Genomic DNA, 12,450 nt, shown 5'->3' with positions numbered 1-12,450 from the left:
TGCGGGGGCGGGGTGCGAGCTCGTGGCGGCACGGGGCAGCACCAGCACGGCGAGCGGCAACAGGGGGAGAGCCGCAGGCAGGCGCAGCGAGCTGCGGCACAGGGAGAGCGGCGGGGCAACGAGCTGTGGGCGCGGCGAGCCATGGGGCAGGCGGCGGCACAGGAGAGCCGTGAGGCGCAGCGAGCTGTGGGGCGGCGGTCTGCGGTGTGGACACGGCGAGCGCGCACGAGCTTCGTGCGGCGGCACGAAGCTCGTGTACCAGGCGTTCGACTGAATGACAACGCGGACATGTTAAAAATGCGTCTGCCCCGTTGGATGCACCGACCGACCCAATCAAAAAAGCAAACACGGACGGGCAACTCAAACGGACAAAAAAAAGAATAAAATCCGTGTCTGGGTCGACCCGTTGGAGTTGCTCTTAGGCGTGGGGTACAACACCAATCAGCCAGCCACCAAGCTGCCTTTCATACCAACCGAGCTTACAACTTTAGTACAAACGAGGTTGCACAGCCCTGTACACGTATGTTACACCAACACGAGGAAACCCTATCATTTTGATCTTCACATCAAAACGCACCAGCTGTTCCTTGGGGAAAAAAGGGGTAAGCCGATCATACACACACACACACACACACACAAGTTACAAACACCCACCCACTAACACAGGCGCACGGTCAACAAGCTCAGGTCAGGTAGCAGCGATGTCACTGGCACTGGCAGCATTGCCCTGGTTCTCACAGGCTGCCTCGTCGACGGACATGTTGTCCACGGGCTCTCGCTCCTGCTCCACCGCCACGGCACGCCCCTCGTCGGAGGGCCGCTCTTCGCTCTCCATCGGAGCGGGCTGAGACGGGACTGTGGCCGTGCCCGAGCTGCTCCCCTGCTCCGCCGCCAGGCTCACGAGGCCGTTCTGCTTCATGTAGCTCTCCAGGGGGCGGTTCGCGACCTCGAGGAGGCTGACCATGCTCACCCGGGGCTGGCCGCCATGCTGCTGCTCCTCCTCGCGGCTGGCGGGGTGGAAGTTGAGGTCTATGTGGCCCTTGTTCGCGCCGGCCTTGTCGAACATGATCACGTCGCAGTCCCGCGCGGTGTCCACCGTCTGGGGGGACCGCGACAGGTTGCTTCCTTCGGGCTCGTCCCTGCCCACCCAAGCGATCCTCTTGCTCGCCTCGGCCTCCTCTCGCTCCGACTGCCGTTGCTTCTTCCTCATCATGAGCGTCTTGAAACGGCGCCTGACGGTCATGCACACGTTGCAAGTGCACGCCGGGTTGTGCTTCGGCCCCTTGCCGCTGGGCGGCTGGATGCACACTATGCAAGTGCAGCCGGGCCGGTGCCGGGGGTGCTTGGTGGTCGTTGCGACCGAAGCAGCGCCTTGGTTCCCGACCTCCCCAAAGACTGCGGCAGTGGCCAAGGCGTCAAGGCTCGACGCATCCATTTCGGGGATGCTCTGCTTCAAGAAATAGTTGCTCTTCCGCCTCCTTATCTCTGCAGTGATAGTTAGCCTTTTAGGTTCTGTTTAATGGTGATGTCTTGGTAAAAGTTTCCTCTTTCCATTTTTATTTTCAGTTCTACTTTTTACAAGGTGAAGCTGCCTAAACGTCCTTTCTTTATCATGGATATCTTGTACTCTTGTTATCAGGGCTAGCAAATAATGCATACCTTCGTACTGCTGGAGAATATTTTGTAACTCCTTGTGGGCTAATTCTTCAGGTGCAGAGCAGGAACAGCTGCATGTTGTAGCAACTGATTTAAGCACAAGCAGCTAAGCAGAATGTGAAAGCACTATGAAATACGATGAAAATAATATGGAACACTAACAAAGAGAGGTTACAACATTATATGCACTGGTATGTCTGTAAAAGCAACGTACTTATAACTAGAATTATTTCACATCGACGAAATTGCGATGAACACAGGGATAACAATAGAGAATTGTTTCAAGGCTGAAGAAGTAATAGCAAAAAATATTCTGAATAACATCACAGAATATTCTGATTGTATTTAGAGTTTTAGACTATTAGATAGCTCATGAGTAGACAGTAGTATTAGATACGCGATGCTACTAAGTTTTTCATAGACCTAATCAAGATATCCTATGCAATAAAGTAAAAAGTTTTTTTAGCACAAGTAAAAAGGTGGTCAGTCAGAGGAGAAAACAGAGGTTGTTTAATTAAAAGAAACTTTTGCTCAGGTATGGCTGTGGGCCAGTTTAGACAAAACCAGAATCAGTCAAAAGCTTAAGATTTTCAGTATGCAGTCCATCATCACACACCCTACTGATCATCATAATTGACAGCTTTTAGCGGAATAAAAATAGGTTCCATCACAAAGGTGAAATAGCATTACCTTTTTGGATCCCATGTGTTGTCAGCACATCTCCACTTGGAGGCAATAATGACATTAAGAGGCAGACGACGCCATTTTGAGCAATCATCACACTGAATCCATTGATCTTGTTCCCTAAATATACACAATCAGGTATTTGCACAACTTGGTACAACTGAAGCTAAGAACATAAACTTCCATATGATTTCCTGACATGTTGAAAACTAGACTACCATGGTATTTTGTTGTGTTCATTGAGTATCTTACCCTGTAGAACGACTGGTGAAAATTGATCTCTTTGCAAAGACAGGAGGTTCCTGCATGTACGTGGTAAAGTTAGAATAGGTTCAGTTATCAAAGTCCATTGCTGAGAATGAAGAGTTGTCTTGCTAGGCTTCAAATGAAGGGTGCCTTGAAGTGATGAAACGTGAAGAATGAAGCCAGCTTACATCATATTCTTCAAATTCATAGTCCTCAATCATCACAACTGTTGGTTTTGCAGATGGAGCAGGACGCAACAACTCCTGAGCCTCTTCCCAGGAAAGCTTCAGTTCCAGGGCCTCCTCGTTATCCATTAAAAGCCTCCTGCTTTTGGAACCAATACTGCGGCTTCTTTTGTGTAAAAACTGAAAAGACCCCTCATCTGGCCTGCCACCAAATCTATCTGCCTTAAGCCAACTAACATCCCCATCAGCTGAGTTGGCATGATGATCAAATAGAGAGCTTGGCTGGAGATCTGCAGCTCCCTTCATTGACTGAAGAAATCCTGAGTAACCACTTACTATAGATAGATTCTCATTTGTGTTAGAAAAGAATGAATCACCGAGAAGGGAACCAGTTGCAATGGCTGAAATCTGTGAGTCCTGTGTAGAAGTAACATAAATACATTGAAGTAAAGCTGGAGGCACAGAATAGGGAACAGAATTGCTTTGAAATTCAAACTTACTGGCAAACTGACAGTGTTTGTGGCCTTTCGGAAGCCCATAACAAGTTTCCCTCCAGGTTCTATCCGACTGAAGGTCACTGTAGACAATGAAAAAACACCAGTACATATAAAAATCTTCCCAGTAAAATCACATACGCCAGTACATATAAAAATCTTCCCAGTAAAATCACAATACTCCCTCCGTTTTTATTTACTCTGCATATTAGCTTTGACTGAAGTCAAATTTTATAAAGTTTGACCAAGTAGGTAGAAAAATATATGAACATTTACAATAACAAATCTATATGATGTGACAGAAATACAATGATATGGATACAACAAAAATACAATGAACACATGTCATATATCTCCTTGCACTTGTCCATTCCATGATAACTGGCAATGCATCTAGTTTAGAAAGTTGGAACTGCTTAAGGAGATTCATAATTTGTCTCTTTACTGAAGTAAAAATTTATGCTTCGGTTGCTTTCCCAATAAAAATGCCAAAGTAAACACAAATGTTCGATAGAATAATATTCGCATAGGACCTTTTTATTCACAGGACTATAAAAATACAGAAATATGAAAAATTTAGGGATTGATTCATGATACGTTGAGTCCTACAGGAATTGACAACCCTGGAATATATAACAAAAATTTCTGGTTGCACCACAGGAAAAAAGAGGAAATATTTTTAAGGATTGGGTGTTCGCTATTGTCATAAACACAAAAGGACCTTGAGGGAAATTTCCTTCAGAATTGCATGTGAATTATTCCATAGGAAAACTTGCTATGGTTCCATGGTTTTCAGTTCTACAAATCAAACAAGCTGAAAAATTCCCAAGGAATAGAATCTTGCAAAATTCCTATGGAATTCTTTTGAATGAATGAAGCCCTACGTAAAATCACGCTTAAACCATGAACATGCGCGTGATGCAATAGAGCAAGCAATGCTTATTATCATACTCCCTCCGTCGCAAGATAACTGTCATGGCTTTAGTTCAAATTTGAAGAAATTTAAACTAAAGCCACGACAGTTATTTTGGGCGGAGGGAGTATATAATATGATAATAAGATTCCTCAAAAAACCATATATAAGAAATAAGTTGCAAATCACCTGTATCACCAGCTTGTAATTGTAAGGACTGTATGCATGGTGTAACACCCTCCAAGACATACATTCTGCTGTTGTTATTTGGCCAGAATCTGAACTGAAAATGCCATTCTTTGCCTTTTGCATCTTGAATTGTCAATGGACGACCTTCTGGCTGAGAGATTGGTGGAAAATAGGCCTACATAGAGTACCTCAGCAACTCAGGATTATAGGGGAGAAAACTTATATATGTTATGGGGATATTATCAAGCAGTTTGCTGCCCGACATCACAGCAGCTATGTGAATGGCACTTTCTGACCATGAAACAGGTTTCACTTGATCATTTAGACAGGAGTATCACCAATATAATGATGTTACTATTCTAAATACGCCATGAGAATGCAAATAGGCAAAACAGCAAGGGACTAAATGCTAATTAGACTGACTTGTTGTCTGTGTTACAACAGGTTTTCTTGGTTGCTTATTTTCATTTCCAATCGATCTCTTGAACATAGGCAACTGTGCTTCCCCAAATTCTAACATCCGGGAGCTCATGGTGCTCCTTGCATAAAGGTTTTTATTCATACAGATTATATGGCAAAATAAAATCGAAACGTGTGGCAACAGCATACTAAATTATGAAGAGAAAGCAGAAGGGTATACAGAAGAGACATATCACCTCGGCACAGGCTTTTGGAAGAACAAGTCGTCCTATGCGTCCTGCATCACTAGCACTTAGAACCTTCTCAAACAGTGGAACGATGGTTGAATTCGAACTTGCAGCAAAATACAGTCAAGGAACACAACACAATATCCACAACAAAAACAAATACACAGCATATTGAAGACGCTCCCTCTCCTACTTGATCAACTATGCATCATGTAATTTGCATGTATATAATTTAAGCATCAGTGTTGCCAAGGAGTTGAAAAAATAATATTAAAGGATACTCTCCAGAAATTTGCTGCAGCTCTTGATCTGTTATTCTTGGCCAATACCGTGGAAGTAATTGATTGCGACCCCTTCCTTCAGCAGGTGGTCTGGCAACACGAAGATGTGGAAAACCATCTCTCATTGGGTCGAAAGCAGCACCTTCGGCAACCCTCGGTGGTCTGGTGAGAAAATGCCGAGCCCTCTGCGCATGCTGAAATGGAGATAATGTAGTGGCAAGTTCTCTTCCTTCAGAAAACGGTGTTGTTGGTGACACCATGGGTCTTTCCATAGTTGAAGTAGCCTCCATCTTGTTTCCATTATTAGCAATGCCCAAGCTCATACTGAGGCCTGCCTCTGAAATTGATTCACTTGTTGTGCTATCGGCTGTCGGGTCTCTATTATCATCTCTTCGTGTACACTGGGATTGGGGAGACTCTAATGCACTCTGAGGCCTAATTAAGAAAGGCATCCTTCCCATGTCCCCAATACTGAGTGTCGGTTGCTCCCACTTAATCTGCCTTGCGCCATTTTCAATTTCCTTTTGCCTCAAAATGTTACTGCTTTGCCCAATTTCCAAGTTCTTTACCATGAATGGATGATTGCTCTTAGTTATAATAGCAATATCATCACTTCTGGAATCGAGCATAAGGGACGGTGATTCCAACGGTCTACCTGGCAACAATTCATCGCTTTTACCAAAGAGTCTCTGGTTATTTGGAGGAGGTAAAAAAAGCTTTGGAGCCACTTGACACGAAACCTGCAGAAAGAACAATCAGATTTGGAAAGAAAAGAAATGGAAGATGACGCGAAAAAGAAACTTACAGGTTGAGGTCCTGGATTCTTCATGCAATTCACGCATTGAACTCCTCCGCTATCAAGCAGATCAAAGGAATTCTTCGAAGCAACACAGCCGCAATGGAGACGCTGAAACGGCGGAGCCCCTTGGAATTATTGCTGTGAAACAGTTTGGTTGCATATATAACTCACAGCATGTGTCAGAGTCTCACTCACCTTCCCACAAAACGAACAGTCCCTCCAACCAGACTCCTTTTGGTGGAATATATCGCAGAAGACGAGCTGCTCGAACGCCAACCTGAGCGCAGCACAAATGATATGGTAAGAATCGACAGGACCAGAAAATTAAACTATAAAATGATAGTAGTAACAGGGTAACAGTAATTTCCTATGTTGCAGGAAAAACAATCTTCAAATATACTAGATTAAACATGTTTCTCCCGTCATCATCGAAAACGAACCGCAAGAGAACTTCCAGTGTCACAACACCGAATAGTTACTGCCAAGCAAGCAGCAAGTCTGAGTCAACCATACAGGGCACAGAGGTGACTTTCACCAAGCAGCAGGCAGTGTTTCCTCAAGCAAGCAGAAACTCTGAGTCAAGCATACAAGACACAGAGATCACTTTTACCAAGCAGGCGCAGCTTATATCATACAGGATCAATTTCCAGAATCAAGCTGCTGCCAGCAATTTTTGGGTCGGCCCTGATTAACTGAGCGATTACACAAAATCTGAATTGGACATGAGCTCCACACAACCAACTACTGCTAACTAGTATCTGTTCTATGCCGCTGGTAGGTATCCACGCAGGCTACAGCCGAGTCAACTCCGCTTTTCTGAAAAACTGCTCCACGCGCAAGACAAAAAGGAAATCCTCAGATTGCCCAACCGCAACAAGGAACAAAACATCGTCTCCCCGTGAAGAAAAGGCTGGGGGGCAAAGGTAGGCAGAGCATCGAGACGAATCGATTCGCCCAGCCGACGAGCTAGTCAGCGAGCCACCCATCCCATTCGGAACAGAGCACGCAGAGCAAGCGCGGAGGGAGGGAGGGAGGGAGGGAGGGAGGGAGGAGGTGGTGGGAGGGGAGGGGAGGGGAGGCGTACCCGCACTTGTCGCAGAGCACGGCGAAGCCGCCGGATCGCAGCGGCCAGCCCTTCCTCCACTCGCCCACCCCCGGGGCCGGCGCGCCGCACGCCGCGTTCATGCACCTCGCCGCCGCCGCGGCCATCCCCGCCATGGCCGCCCGCTCCGCTCCGTCGCGCGCCGACGAGTCCCCCGCCCTCCCTCTCCGATCAAGCTGCCGCCGCTGCTGCTGCCCCCGCCGAAAAGGGAAAGCAGAGTCCACCTCGCCCCGCCCCGCCCCGCCTCACCGCATCACCCACCCCCGCCCGAGATACGGAGAGAGGGAGGGAGGGGGGTGGGGGAGGCGTAGTTTTCCGCTGGATGTGGAGAGAGCAACCGACGCACGCGCGAACGGGCGGGCGATCGGTGGCGACTGGCGCATGCGGTGCGGTGCGGGCAAGCCAGGTGAGGGAGGGAGGGAGGGAGGGAAGGACAGCGACGAGATGGGATGCCCGAAGCAGCTGCGGGCAGTGCTACTACACTCGTACTAGAACGAGGAGGAATTCCTTTTTCCTCCCAGAAATAAAGCCAGCTGAAAGCAACGACCGGGATTTTTTTAGGGGCGGGGGTTGGGGTAGCGAGCGTGGCTTTTTATTCCTGTGCGTGCGAGCGTGCGTGCGTGCATGCACGACATGCCGTGCTTTTCCTACGGTTTCCGCCCCGCTGGCTGCTGCGTCGCGTTGCTCCCCTCCACGACGTCGCCGCTGCAGTCATGGGCGCACATTTTCTATTGCCGACGTGGTAAAAATGGGAGGAGAGGAGAGGAGGCGAGGGCTCCCGCTTTCGCGCATGCCTGACAGGGCGCAGGGCTGGGTTTAGTTTATGGCGGATTGTTCTCCCGGAAGAAAACAAAAAGGAGGCGACGGGCAGCGGCCTGCCCTGCGCCGAATTCAATGCGAGCGAGGAATTTCAGAATGCCAGCCAGCCCAGACGCCGGCCGGCCTTCAATGCCTCCGGCTCCGGCACCGGCAGGCCGCGTGTGACGTCGCCTTCAGGTGGAGGCGACCCGGTTAATAACGTTCAATTCCAGCCGGCCTCGGCGGCGGCGCCTCCTTTCACGAACGCCAACCCCACTGTGCGTCTCTGCGTCCTCCGGCGCGGCACACGCATCATACGCAGATGACGTACGTACGTACGGCCCACCTCGTAGCCAGCGAACACAGCGCACGGGGAATTGAAGGCGCTCGCGGCGGCCGTCGGGGCACGCATCCCCCGCGCGCATGCCTCGACGAGGGAGATGCTGGCGTCCACATGCACGCATGCTGCCGTCGGCCGCCTCCGGCTGACCGCCGGGGCCCGGGGGCGACGTCGACGTCGGGCGGCACTGCTCCCCTGCCCTACCGGTGAGGTGGACGTAGAGTACGGGCGGAGCAGCAGCAGTAGTACCACGTAGCCAGCGTCCCCGTGGCCACGAGGTGAGGTGAGGTGCGGCTACGTGCGTGCACCCGCCCGACACGGCGCACGTCGCCGACGGCGACGGCTCGGGCGCACGGGCGCCGCGCCGGGGCCCGCGTGGAGGCGACCGGCGACTGTTTTCCTTTTTCCGGCGACGGAGACCGGGACGGCGACCGTTGCGTTTTTTTGTTTTTGTTTTTTTTGAAATGGGATGGAACGAAAACGGGACACGGTGAATACGTGACGTGGTATTATATTCGCCCTCTGCTACGACACGACAGGCGGTGGACTCTCTCGTGGGAGGGCAGGTGATTCGGCAGTTGGTGGGGCCCCGCGCTCGGTCGTGTTCAGCGTTGGAACAGTCGACTGATTGGCTGGGTTCAGAGATGCGAGGAACGGCGCAGGCACGTCGGCCGTCCGGAGCGACCGGGGCGTGTCCTCCAGTTTCACGGAGAGAACTGTTTCAGGGCGTCGATGGAGCAGTCTCTCGTGCCTTCAGACTCCTGCAGCCGCGCAGAAAAATGGACGAGAATTTCTGTTTTAACAGTCTTATCTTGTCGTTCTGTGGCGTCTTTGAGGCGGTAATATGGAGTGAAGCTACTTGGCACGGAATTCTCAGAAAGAAAGTAAAAACTACTTGGCACGGACAGAAGGTGTGCGTCGCCGTCGCCGCAGAATCTCCACCGATACAGCGACGACGACACGAAAAGCGACGGTTAAAACAAATCGGCCGACGCGGACGGGGAAACCGCAGATGCAGCTCACGGTAGAAGAAAAAGGAATTAACGAATAAGGATGGCCTGATCGATCGTGGCGCCTTTGGGAAAACGGACGATTCTAGCTTACGCAACCGGCCGCTGATCATCGCACAATCACGGGCGGCTTTATGATTGATAAATATATCGTTAAAATTTGCGCTCCTTGCATATGGATTGGACGATAATGGAGAGTCGCTCAGGTTAACCGTAAGCCGGAGGGATCCGGCTTGTCTGCTCCCTACCATGCTTTCATTTGTGCTCCCATTTCATCATACGTTTGTTTTTTTTCCTTTTTTCTTTCTAATCTAATCATTTTTCTCTCTGATGTTAAGGGATGTGACCGAGCCTTATTTTGTTTCAATCAAATCAAGCCACGTATGCGGGAGCACGGATAAGCACACGTCAGGGGAGCAGGCAAGTCTCGTCAGGTATGGACGTGTGCAACTGCTCAACCACTGTGTGCACGCCTGAACTACTGGCTGTGCTACCGTACGTGCATGCACGATATACTATTACGTCTGCGGCTTATTAGATGATGTTAGCTACGTGTCCTGGGGCAACTTGAGCAGAATAGTTGCTCGGGGCCGTACCGCCCACTCTCATTTATTAAACAAATGGAGCTCCCGTTTTCTTGAAACAAAAAATAATGCTCGGCAGCATCTACTCTTTCGTTTTAACAGAAACCACCAGGTCCTTTACAGCCACTGAAACAAAAAATTAAGAAACATCACACACCGCTAGTACTAGCCACACAACCTTTTTTTTTGCGAAAAGTACTAGCTACATAACCTATGGCACCTACCCAGCTCAAGCTAAACCATGATCCATCGAAGATCACAATCAGCAGGTGCCTAGGAAGAAGTATATAGGAAGCAACGAACGTTTGAGACGTTGATTATCCTATTCATTTACTGCAGGCAACAAACTCCAAACCACAGCGCAGACTCTTTAAACATCCATAACAACAAATTTGAAAGCAATAGCAGACTGGAGAGCGGTTTAATAAGATGGCCGTATGCATCTTTCTGATGCAGAGGCCGGGGATTTCCCTTTTTTTTTAAAAAAAAACAGACTGAAGAGCGGCAAATAGCCAAAAAGAGTTTCTCCATTACCAGTTCCCAAGTGAAATAAAATTTGAACTCAAGATGGCACTGCTCCTCTTTTCCTTTTCTTTTTTTTTTGGGCGTAAGCTACTACTACATGTTTGTTGAACGTTGGTTCTTCCATATATGGCTCCCAAGTGAGGCTGAATTTAACCTTGATCTTTTTTTTGAATTTCACAGAGCATCGTCCGTCCGTCCAGCATATTTTAATTCTTCTCAGGGTTTTTAGAACCCTTTGAAACACACTTGTTTTCCTATACCGATTCTCATCGATTTCCCACCCCCTAACTTGGGAAGCGTTTCGAGATGGTGCGCCGGCCGAAGCTTCGGCCGGTTGCCTCCCACTTGTGCGTCTCGTTCGGTGCGGCCCATGTACAAAGCCCACGTAGCATCTATGTAGCATCCCGCAAGACACGTACCTGTCCAGTTGCTTCTATTTTTTTCCTGAGCAAAGCCAACCGCACATGCCTTATCTTCTCATCCCCTTATCCACCCGCGTCTTCGGTCTTCTTCTTCTCCAGCAGCAACACATCTTCCATGAGAGCCATCCACCAACGATCTCCTCTAGCCATGCCGCATCTCCTCCAACCAGCGGAATCACAACCATAGCCATTGCTGCAAGCCTGCAACCACGGGCACACACTGGACGGCGAGGACGAGGCGGTGCTGCTCCTAGCAAAACTGGCATAGATTTGCTACATGCTTCAACCGGCATAGATTTTGCTACAACTGGCACAACATTTTGCTACAACTAGCATCGCATTTTGCTACAACACACAGTCGGCGTCGCGGTTTTGCTACAACTAGCCTCGCTTTTTGCTACAACCGGCATAACGTTTTGCTACATCCATCACGAACGAGTTGCGAACCGCGACGGCGACGACGATGACTTTTTGCTGCAACCGTCGTAGGTATTTGCTACGTTCGGCAACGGGTTTTGTTACATCTGTTCGTCTTTAGAATGCAAATGTTGCTACCTGCAACAGCGAGCTACAACCAGCGACACCGGTTTTGAGTCATCTTTGTGGTAGCCTAAGCATCGGAGACATCGATGAAACAGTCAACATGGATGTCTGATACAGAGCTTCACCTTTTTTATTGAATGTTGCAACCGCCGCGCGAGATGCTACATCCTGTGACAAGGGATGCTAGAACCGATACTTTTTTTGCTGGAACCAAATGAAGACGACGATTTCTGCTGCCACCGCCATCGGATTTTGCTACAACCTGCAAGGTTTTTTGCTACATTCATCCACGGCTGAGTTGCGACCACGCGACGGCGGCGACAAGATTTTGTTGCAACCATCATGGATTTTTGCTACGTACGACGAATTATTTTGCTACGTCCATTCACGTCGGAGCTCCGATCATTCACGGCGACGGCGATGATTTTGCTGCAAGCATCGTAGATTTTTGCTACGACTGGCCATATTTTTTGCTACGTCCATTCATGGCGAGCTGCGACCTGCGGCGACTCCAAAAGCACAGCTACAACGACGAACGGCTGCCCGGGACGAGGACCATGACGCCGCGGCAGCTGCGATGCTGTGGATGAGGCTTTTTCATGCTGGAACCGGCGAGGATTCGTGCTACAAGCTCCATAGATCGAATTTTTTCGAGCGCGAGTAGGTTGTGTGAGGGCGGCGAGCAGAGGCGAGCTCGGGGTCTGCAGCGGTGCTTCGGACTCGGTCGCCTGCGGGAGATTACGGCGGGGTCGACGGCGCTGCAGCCTCCTCTCACTTTCATGTGCGGCCGTGCAGTATTTTCAGGAAGAGGATGAAGAAGACAGACGAAGCAAGGAAGCACATCCGATGGCTAGCAGTCAATGTATCACACAGAAATCGTACGGTCATTGGTTGGCCGGCTGAATCGTTGCGCCGGTGCGGTTGGCGCGCGGCCAGAATCGGTTCCCACCCTAGTTAACTTTGGTCCGCGGCCAACACTCTTCTGCTTTGTTCCTTCCTTGCTCGTCTGTGCTTCTACAGAGTACAGAGTCC

General features: G+C 49.4%; 1 protein-coding gene across 1 annotated transcript; it reads right to left on the bottom strand.

The window, feature by feature from the left end:
* Nucleotides 1-377: 377 nt before the first annotated feature.
* LOC123187478 (B3 domain-containing protein Os07g0679700) lies at nt 378-7,605 on the bottom strand. Its single transcript, XM_044599351.1, has 12 exons — nt 7,179-7,605; nt 6,290-6,371; nt 6,101-6,202; nt 5,296-6,035; nt 5,024-5,120; nt 4,368-4,542; nt 3,272-3,348; nt 2,775-3,188; nt 2,593-2,642; nt 2,347-2,460; nt 1,660-1,727; nt 378-1,485 (listed from the first exon to the last, which is right to left on the bottom strand). The coding sequence occupies exons 1-12, from the start codon at nt 7,310-7,312 to the stop codon at nt 689-691; spliced, it is 2,850 nt and encodes a 949-aa protein (XP_044455286.1). The 5' UTR covers nt 7,313-7,605; the 3' UTR covers nt 378-688.
* Between the last annotated feature and the right edge of the window lie 4,845 nt (nt 7,606-12,450).

The sequence above is a fragment of the Triticum aestivum genome, chromosome 2A (assembly GCF_018294505.1).
Source record: "Triticum aestivum cultivar Chinese Spring chromosome 2A, IWGSC CS RefSeq v2.1, whole genome shotgun sequence".
NCBI classification, from domain to species: domain Eukaryota; kingdom Viridiplantae; phylum Streptophyta; class Magnoliopsida; order Poales; family Poaceae; genus Triticum; species Triticum aestivum.
This window is presented reverse-complemented; position numbering and strand designations above follow the sequence as displayed.